The 21598-nt window shown below is 34.6% G+C and overlaps 2 protein-coding genes across 7 annotated transcripts in view; both read right to left on the minus strand.

The window, feature by feature from the left end:
* Nucleotides 1-6234, minus strand: part of LOC142342934 (uncharacterized) — a 17098-nt gene extending 10864 nt beyond the window's left edge. The window contains exon 1 of the mRNA XM_075394613.1: nt 6120-6234. Coding sequence (XP_075250728.1) covers nt 6120-6234 — 115 coding nt within the window. The remainder of the gene's footprint in view (nt 1-6119) is intronic.
* An 8096-nt stretch (nt 6235-14330) lies between these two features.
* LOC142342586 (uncharacterized) overlaps nt 14331-21598 on the minus strand; it is a 40884-nt gene continuing 33616 nt past the window's right edge. For all 6 annotated transcript variants that reach the window (XM_075393966.1, XM_075393967.1, XM_075393970.1 and 3 more), the window contains one exon: nt 14331-18479. In XM_075393966.1, coding sequence (XP_075250081.1) covers nt 14746-18479 — 3734 coding nt within the window. In that variant the 3' untranslated portion in view covers nt 14331-14745. The remainder of the gene's footprint in view (nt 18480-21598) is intronic.

Below are 21598 nucleotides of genomic sequence, written 5' to 3' on the forward strand. Positions count from 1 at the left end.
CTAATGATTTTAATGGCTTCACTAAGTTAAGTTTTCGCAAAGTCTGTAATTTGTTGTTCGCATTTTTTTGAGTTTTTCTAAAGTTTTAGTCCGTTCCTATGGATTAGTCTAACCAAAAACAGGACCTGTTCGTTTCATTTTGACTTTTTAATAAAATTATCAAGAAATATTTTGCTAAAAGCTAATGATTTTTAATGATTTTGAATACTTTTGAAACTGTTTGGTTGATTTTTCAAATGATTGATTTTTCAATTTCGCCTCCTTGTTTTTTCTATTTGTTGACATGTTGCCTAATCTCATTAAGATAAATACTATCTGCTGCTTTAGTTAGGAAAAAGTAAATCTGTGTCGTTAGGGTTTTGTCTGATTGTAATTTGACGTTTTTACTAGGTGCTTCTTATATATTAGTTTTGTTTTTGTTTTGCTTTTGTTGCTTTTTTGGTTGTTTTTTTTCTCGTAGTCTTTTTAATGGCAGATCTCGTTGTAAAGAGACATGGCATTATTTAATTCAATTATTAGTTTGGTTGTGTAGCGATTTTTTAAAATCTCAAAAATCTGTTTTTGATTTTCTCTTTGTCAAAAATGTAAGTCAAAATACAGTTAAGTCAAAAATGTAGATGAGCGCCGGTAGCAACATCATGTGCGAACGCACATTAACGAGCCTCCTTGTTTATTCAATAATCAACCTTCATGTTCTCAGAAAGTATCATTCTTTCTACTTATCGTTCTCGTGATAAGTCGTCTAAGCCAATCTGAACTCTAATCTTTGATCAACGATTGCACCCAGTTTTTGGATGGTACTTGGAGACGCATTTCTGAATGGTCCTTGGAGATAAATTTGTAAAGGAAAAAAATTGATTGAAGAAATTACGCATCTGGATTATCTTGTTTTCTTTTTTTCACCTAACAAGTGATTTAAAAAAGCTTCAACTTTGTTTAATAATTAACGAAAAATTGTAAACGTCACATTTTGATGATTTTTATTAGGTGTTTTTTTGTTTATCATTGATTTTATTTCGTTGCGACAATTTGGTTTTTCAGAATTGTAAAAAACTGCTGACTTTTTTTTAATCGTTAAGGACAGTTTTGATTTTAAAAAAGTAAGACACAGCAGCATACTACTGATAGTAAAACATCGAGCAAAACTTTTCATATCAGGTTTTGCACAACAAGCGTTTACTCTTTAATATTTGTTGCATATCTATGGTGATGATTTTTCAACAAGATCTTAATTTTTTCTTAAATCTCATTGCAGTTATTTTAAATCTTTTGCCGAACAAATGAATCTGTTATGGTTTCTAACAAAAAACGTCAACTGTTCGATGCATGACTTCATTTAGAATAGTCGAAAGGTCTTGCCTGTCAAAATTACAGTCAGAGATAAGAAAAATATTTTTGGATTTGCAGCTGGTATTTCATTTTGCGAAATAAATTCATTAATCTGAATGCAGAGTTTTAATTTTTGAGATCAAAGTAATTGCTTATGTGAAATTTTTGTAATCAGAGGTTTAGTGCTAGTCGAAACCAGATAATTATCTTGAAAAATTTTGTAGGACGGTAGCTATGTTGCAAGATGACTGTTTTTAGGCAAGTTCCGGCGAGAGAAATGATTATTTTGCAAGATTCTTGTAACTTCGTTTCTGTTGAGCTGAGATCTCATTGGTTCTCATAGACGCATTATATCTAAACTTGCGCAGTTTTCTGGGATTAGGTTGCGTGTGATTTAGAGATATTTTGGAACAAAAATACATCAGATATGTATTTTTTATAGAGCAGTCTAAGTTGTGGCAACTAAGCATAATTTATCGTAATTCCATCCAGCAATACAATGTTCTAAAAACTGCAAAGAGACAACTTTAAAATTTCTAAAAAAAACTTTGAACTTTTCTTTCGATTTTTTTTGGAATCTTCACAGGTGTACTTTTGAATTAAATTCTTTTGATTTAATTCCTCTGATTTTTTTTTTATTTTTGCTCAGAATTCTTCTTTTTTCTTCTAAATTTTTGCCAAGATTAAAAAATAATGATCAGACACAACGGCATTGTCCTATGTTGCAGCTGAAGCACGTTGCAATTATTTGAATATCTGCAATAATTAGATATTGCTGAATAATTATCTTACAATATTCTTGAGGGACGAATGTTTATCTCGCCAGATACCCACTCGGAGTCGACTGGGGAAGTTGTACTGAAAATGAGAAAATGGGAACTTTTATCCCAAAAATAAAATGGGAACTTTTATCCCAAAAACTAATATGGGATGTTTTATCCCACTTTTAAAAATATGGGAAATTAATTCCCACTTTGCTGACTATATATAGGAAGCTAGTTTTTATATCAACCAGTTATTCAGTATCGTTCACTTCAACCATTTGTTCACTTCAATCCCAATTTAGTTAGCCATCTAATATTCCTCTCTTCAATTGTCACCACACACTTGCTCAATAGATTGATAAAGTAAACATATGATATCGATATTGCTTAACTCATTATTCATATTGTACCGCCTTAACTGTTTTTATAATAAAATTTTTAATTCCATTCCTTTTGTCTTTAGAACTTTTAAGTTAAACTCTCTTTGTATACTCCCATTTAAGCGGCGAGTATAAATTGGTGCGACCAGTGAGGCTCACTCAAGGTTAGTAAATTCTATGTTTTAAAGACTTTAACTTTAATCTTTAACTTAAATAAAATCTGTTGCGAGGCAAAAAACTTAGGAAAAGTTTCCAAGTTGTCTCATTTCTATGTTCTGACTTAAATAAGTCGAACCTAACACTTTGTTTTAAATCATATGTTAAAATTGTATCAGCTATTACTAAAATTTTCTATCTTTCGTCAGTTATCTGACTTTAATAAAAGACTTAGAAAAATTTCTAAGTTCTCAAATAAAAATAAATTGTACCCAGAGGACGTAATTCTTAGACTATCTAAAGTTGTCTCTGGTACTTACAGAAACACTTAATTTATCTTAGATAAAATAAAGACTTGGCAAACGTCCAAGTATTTTAAATAAAAATGGCTGATGCTCCTATTTCTTTGAGTAATGTGTCTTTAACTACTTTTTCAGGTAACGATCCCAGTCAGAGTGCTCTTGACTTTTGGAATTCTGTTGATCAAAAAGTAAAATTTTCGTTAGGAGTTGTTCCTACTGATCCTGATAAGAAAAAGAGTTATGAAAATAGACAGAGATCTCTATTTGGGTCCCTTTTAACCGATACAGCCTTAGAATGGTTTAATACTATCGATGAGGCTAAAGTCTTAAATGATATTAAAAATGACTTTCTTGATAGATTTACTGACGGTCGTGATAAATTTAAGCATAGATTAGAAGTAGAAAATGCTTCTAGACAAGAAGGCGAATTAATAAAAAATTATTTTCATAGAGTCAAGCACGCGGTTGATAAAGGTTGGCCAGAAGACTTAACAAATGTAGCTAATGCTGATCGAGCGCAAGAAGCAGTAATACAATCTAGACAAAGAGAACAGAAATATATTGATTTTGCTATAAGGGGACTGCAACCCCCCTCATTAAAGCGAAAAGCACATGAACGGCGTATTAAGAAACCTAACGAAAGTTGGGACGATTTAAAAGAACATCTGATAACACAAGATTTAACTTGTATAGTTATTAATGAGAATTCGGCTAAACAACCTTCAGACAAAATATCGTCCTTAGAGACACAAATTAAGGAACTTACAAGCTTAATAAAAAGTAATGAAGTAAGTGCTATACAAAATACAAGCAACTTCAATAGAGACCCGAATATAAAAGGACGAGCCAATAATACTAGGTTCTGTGAGTATTGTAGAAACCACGGACACTCTATTTCTACTTGTAACAAAAAGAAGTTAGACGACGAAGTACAAAAGATAAGAAAAGAATTATTAGAGCAAAAAGAGACCAAGCCTACATTTAGTAATAACTACAGACGAGGTGCTTGGAATAACAACCAATATAATAGTAGAAATAATAGTTATAACAACCGAGCTCAAAACCCGAATTCTTTCTATAATAACCAGAACGGCTACAAGTACGGCAATAGATTTAACCAAAATAAGCAATATGACCAAAGATTTCCCCGAGAGAATTCATTTCGGCAAAATGAATATGCTGCTAAACAATTTTATGAGCGTGAAAACAGCCAATTCAATAGAAATCAAGCCCATAGTAATACAAGGCCTACTTTACAACAAGACACAAAGTCTTATAATACACAAAATGAAAATAACGTTCGTTGGATTCAACAGGAAGAAAACAATGTTGACTATTGTGACGCTATCTCAGATTTATTCCCTTTAAACTAATACGGTCTCCGAAAAATAAGAATATCACATCAAATCCCAAAGCCCGAATTTTCTTGAACTTATATCACTTTGCTACCGGAGACAATAAAAAACATAGTGGCTTAGAAATAGAATTCATGATCGACCCAGGATCAACTTGCACTATCATAAATTACCCAACATTTCTTGAGCTTAACCAATTGGGGCAACAAATAAATATCCAGACTTCAGGCAATAAAACAAGAACCTATAACGGTTCCGAAATACGCATGATAGGCTACACTATACTAACTTCATACTTTGATACAGACGGGAAATATAAAGCAAATCATAGAGTATGGGTTACTGAGGAGAAAACTTCTAGTTTATTAGGAGTAGATTTTTGTCATACATTTCTTAAAGCATTATACTTTGATATTCCAGCAGTAGAACTGAAGACTAGTGATAAAGGAGTTCTTAGTTATGGCTCGCTAAATAATGAAAAGGAATATCCCCAAGTCTCTAAATTGAACGCAGTGATAATACACCAGCCTCTATATATCCCACCTAAGTCTACATTTCTCTACAAGCACAAGTGTAGTGAGCAAGATATATTTCTGAAAGGCACTTCTTTTGTACCTAATAGGACTACAGTAAAAACCGAGTTGTGCTTTATAAATACTATTTGTACTAAGAACGAAAAACAAATTCCCCTGCTCATCGAAAACCACAAAAATCATCAAGTTACACTAAATAAAGGGATAATTGGATTTACTATATGTGATATTACAAACAATACACAAAAATACAGTATTCGTGACTGTAACGAATTTACTTATTCTGTTATAAATAAATGCGAAGAGCTTGATAGTTGTTTTATGCTAAATACAACTACAAATACTATATCCGAATCCACTGACCTAACTGCTGAGTGTATTAGGTATATTAACTTTGACGAACATTCGATATTCGACGCTAATATGCCTATTATCCATACTATATCTAGAGACTTAGTATTAGACAAAGGCTTTACTGCCTCCCTTATTAAAAGATACCCCAACTTAAAGAGGAATATTCTACAATACTTTAAAATTATAGGATCGGAGAATAAGGTAGACCACGAACTAATACATTTTCAAGATGAGTATAGTCAGCAAATTATATATAGTCTTGTAATGAAGGAATATTATAACTCTCCCCCATACGAAGCAAGTAAAACTTGTTCAGTATTTTGTGAACTACAAAAGACACTTATGCTTGACGGAATAAGATGTATTGCTATGCCTAAGATAGCATGTGGCGGAGACCCCAGATTGTGGAAAAGAATAGCTAAAGAACTAGAAGAACACTTTAAGCACACGGGAATAACTATTTATGTATACATTAGTGGCAAAGAATTACAGTTATTAAACAATATAGAAAATCGTCCTCTCACTGACGAGCATATCGCCGAAATAATGGAGCTATCCGCAGGAGAACTAGTAGAGAAATGTAAAAGCGAGGATGATATTGCCACTGACTTTTCTAAAGAGGCAAAAAAGATATGCCAACCCAAATCAAGAGAACAATTTCCAATATTCCGCTCAAAATATCAAGTAAAAGAATTAATAGATAAATTTACTACAAGTGTACATGCTGGACAAAATACTCACTTCAATAAAACGGAATTCCTACAAAAATTCGATTTTACACAAACCGACTTGACTGAGAACGAATTCTTTCGACTTGCAGATATACTACTTACAGACAACGATGTATATTCACATCATAAATATGACATTGGCCGTACTAAACAACAATTTAATATACCCCTAATAAAAAATGCAGAATTCAAAATGCAAAGACCTAGTAAAGTACCCTTCCATTTAAGGGATAAACTCGAATTACTGATGGACGAGTTAATACAAGCAGGCATTATAAGAGAACTAGATGAGCATGACGATATGAATAGCTGGTTCGTTAACCCAATCATAATCCTTCCCAAGAAGGATTACGTCAAACTAGTAATAGATGCTCGCTATCTAAACTCTATTACTGACACAAGTAATTCAAGTTGGCCGTTAGAACCACTACAAGTTCTAATAACCCGAGTAAATGGATCATATTTTACAAGCAGCGATCTTTCTTGTGCTTATCATCAAGTGCCGCTAACGCCCGAAACACAAAAGTTAACAGGATTTATAATAGGAGGAAGACAATATACTTATCAAGTCGGCTTCTACGGATTAAAACCACTACCCAATTTCTTTAGTAAATTAATGCGCTATGCATTCGGACCTCTTATAAAAGAAAAGAAGGCTATTACATATATTGACGATACACTACTACAATCTAATACTAAAGAGGAAATGTTCAATATAATAAAAGAATATCATGCTCTATTAAGAAAGGCTAACTTAAAAGCCGCACCGGATAAAACAATGTTCTTCTTACGAAAAGTAAAATTTCTCGGACACGTTATATCAGAAAATACACTTTCTCCAGTTATATCGCGTATTGACGACATTAGAAACTTAAAGACTCCCGAATCGAAAACTGACGTTCTTAGCGTATTAGGAGCAATGGGATTCTACTCGAACTATGTGATAAATTTTCATATAGATGCTAAGCCTTTGTACGATTTAACAAGAGGCGATGTAAATTTCAAATGGGAAGAAGAACACGAGAAAGTATTCAATATACTAAAAGAAAAGTTCGTACATGATATATCACTAGCAATTCCAAATGCGAACTACCCATTTCATATACATGCTGACTCGTCTAACTTAGGCACTGGTTGTATACTTATACAACAATTCCCTGATAGAAAAAGAATTGTATCAGCGAACTCTAGAGTATTCGACAAAGCTGAACAGAAAATGTCCCCACAGCATAGAGAATTATGCGGAATTATATCCGCACTACAAACGTATGAATTCTATTTAATAGGATCGCCATTTCCCATATACCTCTTTTGCGATCACAGGCCAATACTATTTTTATGGTCTAGGCGCGGACAACTTTCGCACAGATTTTTCAAATATCAAGTCGTCCTAACCAAATTCCAGAACTTAAAAATTATATACACCGAAGGCAAGAACTTAGCATTTCCTGATTTACTGAGTCGACAAGTCCCAATAGAGGAAGCGAAGAAATTTCAGATTGAACATAAAACAATACCTAAGGATATAAATTTCTACACTTCGGATTTAAAGCCAGTCTCTTACTCTGTATTGCACAAAGAGGATAAAACAAACTCGTCTAACGATTCTTATCCTATACTAGCACAAGTACAAGGTGGAACAAGAAAAGTAATGAATATATCGGATAATGATTTTAGTATTTCTGACGCACCCGAAGGATTTACAGACTCTTGTAATGCTATACATAATGTAGCCGACTATTTCAAATTTGGCAAAAATATAAATCAAATAGTTAAGCTCACAGATAGTAAACAATCGGATAATACATATAGTGAAATACAAGAAGAAGTAAACTATGTAGAATTGGACGACTCAGGATATAATGACGACGAATTTAGTGATGTTATAGATAATTTAGTCGATCCAACATTAATACATGCACTAGAGAAGGCAAAAGAAATCTACAAGGAGCGTACAAAGCATTATACTATTATAGAGTCAACAGCACTACATAATGAGAATGTCAAATCAGATTGCTCTGATTTGCTAACGAAGTTAACTGAATTTGCTAAAAAGGCACAACTAGATATTGACACTATACTACAAGAACAAAATAAAGACCCTGTATTACGTATAGTACGGAAATGGATAGAATCAGGCAAAGAACCTGAACACTACTATATGACTCGACAATGTAAAGCATTAAAGGCTTACAAGAGTATATATAAGTTACTACTACTAGATGAGAGTTATAAACTACTATGTTACAATAAACCTAATGAGAATGGTTCGTTCGAACTAAAGATATGTATTCCTATCTCACTATTTCTAAAGTGCTTCGAGCTAGCACATAGTAACCCTATGAGTGGCCACCGTGGCGATGCTAGTACCCTAAACAATATATCCAGATTCTTTTACTGGCCTGGAATGTATAAATGGGTTACAATGTTAATCCACGATTGTTTAGATTGTCAAAAGAATAAAAGTAAAAGACACGATTTAAACGAAGCACCCTTACAACAATGGGGCGAATTGGAGACAACTCCCTTCCACACTATACATATAGACCATAAAGGACCTTTTCGGCCTTCTAGTAATGGCAAACACTACTGTCTTGTAATTGTAGATTCATTCTCTAGATATGTACAAGTATATGCTGTTAAGTCCGCTACTTCTGACGAGACTATAAAACAAATGGAGAAATTTATAACTATCTTCGGAATACCTCAGCACATAGTACATGATAACGGTACTGCTTTTATGAGTAGTGATTTTGTAAACTGGACTTTTGAGCTTGGAATTACACTGAGGCCACGAACAGCATATTCCCCTTGGACTAACGGGAAAGTAGAAATCCAAAATAAGCACCTTACAAACTACCTTAGGCATTTTCTAAATACTACTGGAAACAATTGGGCAAAATTTGTTGACAAATTTGCATTTGCGCATAATACAGCAGTGAATTATAGTACTGGTTATACGCCGTACGAGATTATATTTGGAATAAAGCCACAAATACCTATTTCACTTAGACTAGGATTGCTGCGGGATAATAAGAAGAATTGTATATCTCAATATTGTCAGGACTTGCCGTCGCATACACATTGTAAAAATTCGTGTAAAAACGAAAAGGTAGATAATCTACTACAAAATAGATTATCCAATACTGTACTACAACGCGAAACAGATTTTAAGAACATATATTGCAATACTTATACTCGTTGTCGTCAAGTTACAAATAAAGCCCATGAATATAGGAATAGATTTAAGCTCGGACGACCAATCAGCATTGGAAGCAAAGTCCTACTAGAAAATCATTCTAAGAGCTTGCTTATATCTAAGAAGCTACAATCACTTCGGTCCGGTCCATACACTGTTACAAAACATATAACTAATACAACATATGAAATACAAGGAGACGAGACGCAACAAAAAAGAGTAGTGCATAGAAACCATATAGTAGAATATTTTCCGAAGGAAAGAGAAATACAACCCTTAATTGCCGATTATACTACTGTATATGCTGAACCCGAACAATTCTATGATAACTATAACAGGCATTACATAAACAAATTTAATACTACCCAACCTAGTAATTTTATGCACTATATGCCTTGGCCAGTATTCAACAATGTTGAAACGCCGCCTCAACTCCCAAATAGTAGACCCACTACTACTACTTCTACTAATACTACTACTAGATGTAGTAGCAATAACCCTCCGATTGATTCAGGCATTGACACATTAGGACTCCGAACATTATTTAACACACAACAGCAAGTTACTTCGCCTAGTAAGTCATTTAGGCCACAGCATATATCTACCCCATATCCAAGAGGACCTCTTAGTTATCCACAAACACCTCATTCCCCCCAACCATTAGCACATGATATAAGTCCCTTTAACTTTCAGAGTAGTTCACAAGTCATTACTACACAACCTACAACCCCACTAGCTAATAAATCAATAAATGAAAAATTATATCCTACTGAACCCAGAAGGTCTGGTAGACAAGCAGTTGCTACAAAGTTATTTAATGATCCTATTCCATGGGACGCTTTAAAGGATAAAAAGAAATAAAATTTTAAATACACAGAACAAAAAGATTTTATTATTAGCCAATCAAATTCTATCATTTATAAATAAAAGGAGAATAGAAACTCCAACTCTAAAAACCAATAAAAAATGAAAACTTGAATAGAAAAATGGGATAAACATTCCCAAACTATGAAAACCAATGAAATTGCACAAACTGGTCTAAAAAATGGGAATATCTTCCCAACCAATAAAAAGACAGAAACCGTCACTAAAAATGGGAATATTTGAGACATATTTCTAAAAGTGAGATGAAACAGCCCATTTTACACACTATAAATAAGGGAGCAAAAACACAAAAAATCATTCTTCCTTCTTCATCTCTTAGTCAGCATTTAAATGTTTATCAGAATCAACGGCAAACTAGCCAAATTGAAATCCACTTTCTTTCCTGCTAACGACTTAAGCGTTATTTACGCTACTTTCCTCTTTTCCGATTTAACCACAGAGACTTTTCTAGTGAAAGACACATCAAGTCTATTCGCTGCCTTAAAATTCAACTTCGAATTTAAAATCCCTTCAAGCATTCATACCTTCACTAACATAATTGAATATTAAGATGAATTCAGAACAAGAAACAGTTGAGCTAACCAGCTTTCAGTTCCCCGAGCCCGATCCAGAAGTGTTGGACGAAATAATCGAAGTAAGTAAATTTATAATTCTTCTTTGTTCAAATTTCTACCCTTTCAATATGAGAGTACCTGTAATTGTACCTCTAATAATTTCCACACTACTTTCAATAAATGGAGCCAACGCAGACTCCGAATTTAAAAATACTCTAAAGAAAGTAAAAGTAGGACACTTTGATTGTTCTAAAATAGATTCTAATAAAATGTACTCATTAAACAAAATAGCTCCATGCGATATCGATACTGAGAAAATAAAAGTAAGTGAGGCAACTGCTACTATTATGCAGCGCAATTATAAGACTAAATTAGAAGCAACTATGTGTAAAGCTACACATCAACGCCTAAAGTGGTATTGTGATACTTTTGACGATAGTGGTTTATCCGCTACACAAGCAACTATTAGCTCAGATATTAAATTAACAGCCGAGCAATGTCTTGAAGCTAAGAAAACAGGCTCCGCGACTATTAACACTAACAAAGTTCCATTTACAAAAAATGTAAAGAAACAAACAGTTATAAATAAGGGCGACGTTAGTGATAAATACAGTAATGAGTGCACAGAAACAGGATGGATCTACCACGATACTTACGAGACATATATGCAAGATATCAAATTACTAGTAAATTTAGAGGATGGAACGGTAAATAACCACTATAATATTCCTCTGCCTTGTAGCCTAAACAAAAATGGCTGTGACAGTGGATCAACTGATCCTTATGCATATACATGGGAAAATAGAGAAAATTGTATAATAGAAGAATTACACACAGCTCCAGTAAAAATGATACAAATAGATAGAAAATATTATATAGTAAGAGAATATGAAACTGAACCTGAATCAACAGAAGCTGTTATTAGACGTGCGCAACCATTTAAAGGGCCACGAAATACTTTCATTTTTCAGATTTATAATAATCCACAGTCAATTTGCGACTCAAACAAAATAGTTTATCCTACTCCTTATAGCTCATTATATATACATTATGAAGGAGGATTCGATATGGATACAGGAAAGGCAAAAAAACCAATTCCAAATGTTGTAAAAAATACTTATGTAAATAGCACAAGAGGCAAATTGCTCGTAAAACGAACTTCATATACAAATGGAGAGCCAAATATTGATCTGCACTCAGGAATAAATAATGAAGCCCATATGGGAACGAAATTTGACTATTACGAATATACTAATATAAGAAGACTACAGCTTTTAGATTTGCAAATGATAAAAACCGATTGTGAGTTAGAACGTGCTATAAAGAGAACAAATTTAGTCTATTCGCATAGTAATCCACGTATGGCTGGATTCTTACTAACAAATAATCGCTCAATGTTCTTAGAGACAAATGATAATGTTGCATGGCTATATCATTGCCCACAGTATTTCTCACCCTTACAAATTATGGAAAAATGTTATAATAGAATTCCTATAATGTATCAAAATAAAATACATTTCGTTGATCCAATTACTAGGAAGACATACACTAGCGCTGAAGAACGATCATGTGTAGATAAACACGATAATTTATTTCAATTAGATATTGAAGATGATAACTCCTGGGTTGAACTAACACCGGGTATAACTAGAGTCAAAGGACCCTCTGTTTTTGAGCCTAATATTGCTCCACAAAGATTAACTAAATACAAATTCCAGGATAGTGATGAAATATATTTATTTACTGATCAAGAATTAAAGAAATTTTGGCGCGGAATTAAATTCAATAACGAAATGAAAGATGCTATACAAACTTTCTCTAAAGAACTTGTTGTTTCTCAAGATAATTTTAAAAGTGAGGATAGAACTTATCTTAACTATCCAATGAGAACAGTCTACTTAGACTCTTTTATTTCTCCTAATTTCTTTGATAACCGCTATATAGAAATGTTCGGTTATACACAATTTATCTTAGAGCAATGTGGAATTTATTTTGCCGCTTTTCTTTTCTTGAAATTTATTATTCAAATTGTTGTAACAATTGTAAAAGCCCTACAAATACATAAAATAACAGGAGCTTCTGTTAATTTTGGCAAAATCATCTTATTTGCCACTTACAATATTCTGTTCACTTCTATTATGACTTCTATCTTTAAAAATGAGACAACCAATGAGAAACAGCCAGATGATGCTGAACATTTAGTAACTGAAATGAAAGAAACACACTTTAATCTATATCCACATATTCCGCACCCATTATATAGTGCAATTAGAAATGAAAGACATGAAAACAATGTTGCAATAGAAGAAAATGGAGATAATCCAATTTCTCCCGTATAAAAGCAATAATGACTTTAAAAAATATACACGACTATAAATAAAAACACAAATAATTAGTTTGTTATATATATAGAAAATAAATATCTTATCCATACTACACATTTATGTTATTTCTATTTTTAGAATTTAGGATACGAAGGTGACGATGACATGCCAGACCTAGATGACTTCATTCTCCCCGATACCTTCGAGGAACTGATGGGCCAGCAACAGGAACCACCAGAACAACAACCAGTACGAACTACACCAGGGAAGAGTATTCACACTATCAATACCGGGAGAGAAAAAAATTGGATTTAACAGAAGTTACGATTGCTCCGACAGCCACCCACATGAAACCCACAGCTACAATTTGCCCTATACAGCCACGAATCCTTAGCATGAGCCAGAGATTGGAAAAACAGAAATTCAACGAAGAAAGAACGAGGAATAGACAATTTAGAGGACACCCAAACTTTGACTGGGGCCTCCAATACAGAGTGCTACCAGAGGGAAATATTTATAAGATTCAATCTTATAACTCAAAATTAAAGACATATCGACTAAAGAATATATCCCTCGACCGACAGAACTTAACAGTCCCCTACCAGTTCATAACCGCAGACCTCAATAACGAGCGGGACACATACACGCTGGGACTGGAGCAAAACTTCTTACGAGAGAAGAAGAAGAACGCGAATCTAATGAACCGAATAAAATTTTTGCAAAACAGAATAAATCAACTTGAAGGAAACTAAAACTAGAAACTTATTCTTATTCTAGAAACCATCTTATTCTTAATTTTGTTTTAAACATGTCTGTAAATTTTTATATCTAAATTTTTATGTCTAACCTTGTATATCCAGCTAGTTACAACAAAACCCGCTAAGTCGCCGGTTGGATGTACTGAAAATGAGAAAATGGGAACTTTTATCCCAAAAATAAAATGGGAACTTTTATCCCAAAAACTAATATGGGATGTTTTATCCCACTTTTAAAAATATGGGAAATTAATTCCCACTTTGCTGACTATATATAGGAAGCTGGTTTTTATATCAACCAGTTATTCAGTATCGTTCACTTCAACCATTTGTTCACTTCAATCCCAATTTAGTTAGCCATCTAATATTCCTCTCTTCAATTGTCACCACACACTTGCTCAATAGATTGATAAAGTAAACATATGATATCGATATTGCTTAACTCATTATTCATATTGTACCGCCTTAACTGTTTTTATAATAAAATTTTTAATTCCATTCCTTTTGTCTTTAGAACTTTTAAGTTAAACTCTCTTTGTATACTCCCATTTAAGCGGCGAGTATAAAGTCTCTTTGTCTTTTACCGACTCAAAATTTCGCTCAGAAATATTTCACTAATTTTTGTTTTGCATTTTTGCAATTCTGATCTGAAATAGCAAGCAAGACGGATATAACAGAACTAATTGCTAGTTTGGGTTAAAAACGACTGCATATACTAAACACTGAATTGCAAACTATGATCTGGGGTCACGTGATTAACAGCAACTAATCGCCAATTAATTAATTAACACGACAGGCAATTAATTAATTGAGAATAAGAATACACTAATTCAAATTAAGTATATGCAACAGTAATAGTAGTATTAAATTTATTTATAATAGTATAGTATAACATTAGGCTAAGAAGGAAACTAAAACGCTCTTTTTGAGTCCCATTTCGCATACAATACTCTCTTAAACTATAAGAGTTCTTTTCAACTATAAGTAACACAAAATTAAGAGTAGTGAAAATCCACTTCCCCACTTTCTTCAAGGAAGTCAAGAAAGTTCTAGAAAATTCTGAAAATAACAATCTAAAAGTGTTCATAATTCTGTGAAAATTAGCTCTGCTTTTACTTCCAAATTCACGCCGGGCACGGCTTGCATTCGCATTTTTTCGCAACTTCTGTTTTCACTACAACCGCTGGCTTTTTCTCACACCTGTAACGCACTGTGTAATCTCGGTATCTTGAGAATCTGCAACATTGCGTTTGACCATCGGTTTCGAGGGATCCGTCGACGTTGTTCGGAACCAAGTTCGTGCAAGTTGGGGGACAATCGTCCCTCGAGACATATTTGTATTTACGCGTGCTCGGGCAATCGTTATAGTGAAGATATTGCATTTTTTGCTGACCGCATATTCGGGCCACAGCCGTTTTTGGATCGTCCATGAGGACATCTTCTTGTATCTCTTTCTGAAACTTGCAAAACCCGGTTCCGATTCCGTTTTTCTCCGATTCTGCGTCAAAATAAACAACTTCATTGTTGACTTGGAACATCTCCAAACATCCGATTTCTTTGGCATTTTCTGTCAGAGGTGGGTTTGATGCCTTTTTGGGTAGATTTGCGTTGTAGCCGAAAACAACGACTTCGCTTGTTGATGAAACTTTAGGGGCTTGAGCTGTGCTTGGAATAACTTCAGTTTCCATGGCGCCTGAAGTTAGGTCGATTATAGTTATAAACCTTTGAGATAACACAACGCTAAACTTGCTAGTACCAGGTGTTATTATTTCGGCGCTCGTAACTTTGAGTGGCTTCCCTTCGTTTAGTTGTTTTATGCTAACTTTGACTTGCTTTCTCTTTATGTAAACAATCAAAAAGCATTCAGTGCAATAGGAGTAAACATTTTTCAAATCCGTGCTGAAAATGAGCCCCGCTTCGTCCGCAAAAGTTCCGACAAATGTAAAATTTTTAACATCTGGCCACGGTATTTTAGTTTTCACAGACGAGAATTTATCTTCAAACGTAATGGTTTTAATATGTTCACACTTTTTGCCCTCAAAACCGTCAAAACATTGACAAAATTCTTGACCGTTTAATGACTGGCAAGATCCTTGTTTTTCGGTGCATGTTTCGGAATCACAATTCGAACCATAATTTGTATTCGAATTTTTGGTCGAAACGGTCATTGGGTTTATGCGTACAGTTGAAGTTTCGGGCTTTTCATCTAGCCTTTCACAACGCGAACCGCTAAAACCATCTTTGCACACGCATACAACCTGATCGAAATTTTCGCTTTTGCAAAGCGCGCCATTCTTGCAAACCGGGGACCCGATTTTAGTCAAGCATAGATCAATTTTCTGTTCGCAATTTTTGCCTTTGAACCCTTGTTGACAGTGACATTGATAATCAGAACCCAAATCGACGCATACGCCGGAATTCATACACGGGTTGTTTGAAATTTCGCAAATGTCGATATCAGTTTCGCAAAATTCCCCTTTGTAACCCACCCCACAATCGCACGTGTACGAGTTAAGCCCATCAATACATTTACTGTCATGTTTGCATTCGTGATTTTCGCAGTCGTCAATATTTTGTTCACACATTGTTCCGGCGAACCCTTTCGGGCAATCACAGGTGAATTTGTTACTGTCGGAATCGGAATGACATACAGCGCCATTTTGACATGGCTTTTCGTAACAGTAGTCTATTGTTTTCTCGCAAAAGCGACCTTCATAATTTTCTTGACAATCGCAGATAAAATCATCATTTCCTTCAGTTAGCCTACAAGTCCCCCCATTGCAGGGTTTCAAAACGCAGGGGTCACATTTTCCATTAACGTACAAGGGTGGTTCGTTTTCCTGACACGTGAAATCTTTCCGATGAATGTCCGAAATTGCAAGTCCTTTTGTTCGCTCCGGCTCAGAACATTTTCCGTCAATTTCCAAACCCTCGCTCCATTTCTGGATAGCGAGCCATTTCAAGTTACAGTCACAGTAAATTGGGTTTCCAGAAATGTCCAATTTTTTAATGTGAGTCATATTTTGAAAGGTCGAATCAAAAATTTGGGAAAGAGCGTTGGAGCTTAGAATCAATTCTTCTAGTTCCCAAAGCATTGTAAAGGAATCTTGCTGGATACATTTAATATAATTGTATCCCAAATTCAACTTCTTCAAACGTCGCAGCCCTTTAAAATTCCTGTTGTTGGGGGGCGGAATTATACTCCCGATGAAGTTTCTCGACAAGTCCAACACCTCCAAATTCGGCAAGTACTCAAAATCGAGAGGGTTGAAAACCCGAATCAAAGCTGAGTTGATTGCCAAATGGGTCGTTTCCAAAGGTATGTTTTGGGGAACAGTTACCGAGACCTCGCGACACTGGACAAAATTTTTGTCACAAGTGCAAAATTCCGGACATGTGGAATCCTGGGTACACCCATTTTGTTCATCATCAGAACAGGAAAGATCATTGTTGTTCAGATCTGCAATGGGTAAGTCTTTCAAATTCGAGGGTTGTTGACATCTAGGGTTACCATGTACCAACCCATTTTTGTTGTTCAGCCATGTGTTAAACCAACCCATATAACAGTTACAGATCAAATGGTTTCCGAGTAAGTTCAACGTGTACAGCGGCAGGTCTTCGAATGTGTTGATTTCGATCGTTTTTATCATATTTTCAGCCAAGCTTAAATGGGTCAGTTTCCTCAGCCCCGAAAATGTGGAATTTTTCACACATTTAAAATAATTTTCTCGCAGCTCCAAAAACGTTAAATTTTTCAACGGATCAAAAACACCTTTTTCAATATGCGATAGCTCATTTTGCTTCAAATCTAAGCTGTGCAAATTTGTTGCGCCGTCGAAGGAGCCAGTTTCAATTTTCCCAATCCGGTTATTCGACAAATCGAGGGTACGCAAATTGGGCAAATTCTGGAAAGAGCCGTCTGCCAAAATTTTGCTTATTTTGTTGCCCGAAAGGTCAAGTTCGGAAGTGTATCGGGGTAAATTTGGAGGTATCGATGTCAAATCTTGATTGACACATTCAACTTTACCTTCACCATCGCATTGGCAATTATCGGGGCAGGGTAAGTCGATGAAGCAGCTTCCAGCATTCGCAGTTCTTTCCCGCTCTCCGCCCTCGCATACAAAGTCATCGGGTTTGAGATTTCGGATTTCGAGGTCTTTGACCCTGGCGGGGAAATCGCACCTCGCACCCGACGATTCCTTGGTCGATATCATCGTAATCCATCTCAAATTACAGTCACAAATAAGCGGATTGCTTCCCAAATGCAGAGTCGTAGACCTCAGAATGTCCAAAGTTCCATTCTCAATCGCTCTGATGTTGTTCAAAAACAGCGACAAAAGTCGCAAGTTGTTCAGATTCTCAAAAGTGCCCTTTCTAAGACAATTTATGCGGTTTGCATTCAGTAGTAGGATGTTCAACTCCGGCAAATTTTGGAAAACTTCAACCGGTAAATCCTCAATCTGGTTGCTGTAAATGTTCAATTGACGGACATTAACCAGTCCCGAAAACGCGTTTGGGCTCAACTCGCGAATGTGATTGTTGCAGATATCCAGTTTGACCAATTTTCCCAATTTTGCGAAAGCGTAGTCCGGGATTTGGGTAATTTTGTTCGTGTGCAGACGCAGCTCGGTTGCTTCTTCGGGTATGTTGAACGGAACCCGGTCCATATCTTTGTTGCTGCAATCGACCAGACCTCCGGAACACGTGCATTTCTCCGGACATATTCGAGGCGCTGGACAATACTGTTCGCTTTTGTCTTCGGGTTTCGCGATACTTGAGGTTCCTCCGGAGTAGACGCCGTCGTTCTGGACCCCGTCAGGTACGGCAGGGTGCATTTGATTGTCATTGTTATCGTGATCTATAATCAAATAAAATTTACAAGAATAATTTTTATTTGAAAACTCAATGGTGGATTTGGATTTTAAAGCTCAAAGAAATAGGCAGTGATGTGAACAATGAATTTGCATGCAGTTAGGCAATAAATAAATTTGATTCAGAATGAAAAAAAATAACTAATAAAAATCAAGTTTATGAATTGAAAATTTATATATATGAAACCATATGATCAATGAGGCTTTTCCTTGTTCAGTCAATTTTAGCCAATCGATATATTCATTGTCGAGAGTTCTGAGTGGTATCATTAGAGAGCCCATCCAGCGTAGAATAAATTATTGAAAAGACAACCTTTTAATTTCCTTTCTTTAAAGGCGTAATCGATCTTTAAAATTTTGCGAACATCAGACCAATTTCCCAAATTTTCTTCACTTTTTTCTTTATTTATGCTCAATTATAACTGAACTTTGCTTGAATAAGTAAAATTGTCAACGTGTTGTTGGTTTGACCTATAAAGATAAAAGAGCGTTGCTAAACTCTTTTATCCGTTTTTTTTTCGACAAACACTTAAGCAAATTTTTTTTAAAAAAAAATCCGCACGCTTTCATTAAAAATGAGACAAAATACTCTTCTTTAGCTCATTTCGTCCAAATTCACCGGAATTACAGAACTAGACTTTACTGATACAACCTCTGTAAACTCCAAAAAGGGCTATCTTTACATCAGTTTCCTATGACAGTGTTCTGGTATTAAGTTTAAGGCGCTTTTCGCTATTTTAAATATATACTTAACCAGTTGACATCGCATTTCTGGTTTCATAAAATGACTATTTGGATTTCATTTTGAAAGATCATGAGATCTAATAGACAAGAGGCAAGCCTAGCCGATTTTGGTCTCACACTCAACTTCCACAATAAAATGTTGTTCCGATTCCTGGGCACTGCCTTTGAAAATGTTTTCGCTTTTCTTTCGTTTGTTAAACGTTACTTACAGACCACAACAAAATGAAAATAAAGCTCAATTAAAAGCAGGTCCGATTACGTGCAAATGAAGCTCATCAACAAAATGCAAAGTTTTCAGAGAAAAGCTCATAAATCTTATGGTTTCGACAAAATATTGTTTTTCTTTTTATTTCTATAACTTAGTGTTGCTAATCAATAATCCTTTCTGCTTCATCTAGTGGTGTCAGTGAAACAATATAATGCTTTCATTTCATACCTAACGGCACTTTGAGTTGGAATAATCTGGTTTCATTAAAACATCACTGAAACTTTTGAAATTATCCATTTTTGTTGTATTTCCGACTTGTAGACTTTTCTCCGCGTCCTCGACAGAAGCATCTTCGACTTTGAAGAACAAAATCAAATTTTTTACTACTTTCGTCAAACTCTGGCTGTACAGCTTTGATGCTACGAGTCCTCATTAAAAATTTGGTCTTTGTGGATATTTGCCCATATTTGAGGTTACTTTTTGTTGCCTCGAAACTATATCGTATTAAGGACAGGTCTATTTTGTGCAGAAACAAGTGAAAAACACAATTTTGATGTTTCAAAGAATGACATCAAAGGCTTCCACATCTGCCGATGTTCAATTGAACTTTTGATTTTTGCATGTATCTGTCATCCACTCTCATTTCTCTGTCGTTGTATTTTTTTTGAGAAATCTTTTCTCTGACTTTGACTTTCTTTGTTTTCACAAAATGGTGTGTTTTTGATGTTGGTCAAATTTGAAGTGTTCTTTGGTGTCAATTTCTGACAGTTCATGCAAATAGATGTCCTGTTGATTTTCAAGTGAGGTTCAATTGAAAAAGTGTACTGCGACCTTTCAAAAGCATTTTGTCTTATTGGCTTCAACACTGTGTTGTTTTAAAATTGTTTGTGAAGTTTTTTGTTCTTTTTGCTTTTGATGTTATGTTATAGTCGTACGACTTAGTCTTTCCAATGAAATTCCCACGGGTTTCCAAAAAGATTCATTTTAGCAATCTGATACGCTTCAGTTTCAACTTTATTATTGTTATGAGTTTTTAATTTTTTATCAAAAATGTTACTTGATTTTTTTACTTTGCCCTCTTTGGATCTTTTTTTTCTTATCAACTTGTTATTTAATATCATTAAGGGCAAGTCCGGCATGATTTACAGCTAAGTAAAAGTTAATTTGTTTAGTTGAGGTTTTTATAAGATGCCATTTGGGCGTTGTTAATTGGTTTTAAAGATAGACATTGATATTCTCTCGTAATTATTGCTTTTCCTTTCAATTTTTTGTTAATTCTATGTAGTATCTCGAGGATCAATTGACGGAAGGTACCATATACTGTGGCATTATTGAATTCATAGAGTTCTTTAGTTAAAAATTCCAATAAAATACCAATCAACTTTCGAACAGTATGAGAATTTTAAAAGGTTTTCTCTCCGTTCATCATTTGGCAGAAAAGATCACAAAAACGGGTGAGCGGGTCGGATTAGTATGGTTTGTACAAACACGCAATATTTTTGAAACAAGTCGCTCTTTCGCTCAGATTTTACTTTTTCAATTAATGTTGTAACGGATAATATTCCTCTAGTTTTTTAGAGGTCTTAGTAGACAAACAATTATTAATTGTAACGTTTTTTCAGATACTTTCAAATCATTTAAAAAGCTAGTCATAAAAAAAGTACCTTTGTGAAATTGGAATAATAAAATACATGCCAAAATACAATTGAAACTGAAGTTGAAAGTTCAGGCAATCTAATTACTTTTATTTGATGTGAATTAAAAAAGCCGTTTAAGTTCAAAACTTTTTGTTAAAAAACAGAAACCTTTTCAAAATGCTTTCTTAAAATAGCCTTTGTGATGTCTTTTGCTCATAAATCACTACAAAAATTTAACTCACCAAATTCATAGCTTTAAGTTTTCTTTCTATTTTGAATAGCCATTACAGATAAAAGTGTGCGTAAGATTAACACATCTATAAACACCGTCGTTTAATTCGTTGCTGAAACCAGAAGGTTTTGAGTAATTCTTTATTGATTCAAATTGTTTTTGTCGCATCGCTAAATAGACCCACAAGCGCTAAAACAATAAATAAGTATCTGATCGCTCTTTTTCATTTGATGCTTCGCGAAAAAATACGACTCACGGCAATTTTTGCGTCTTCACTGAAAGTTT

The sequence above is a fragment of the Convolutriloba macropyga genome, chromosome 7 (assembly GCF_964194025.1).
Source record: "Convolutriloba macropyga chromosome 7, txConMacr16.3, whole genome shotgun sequence".
Lineage (NCBI taxonomy): Eukaryota > Metazoa > Xenacoelomorpha > Acoela > Convolutidae > Convolutriloba > Convolutriloba macropyga.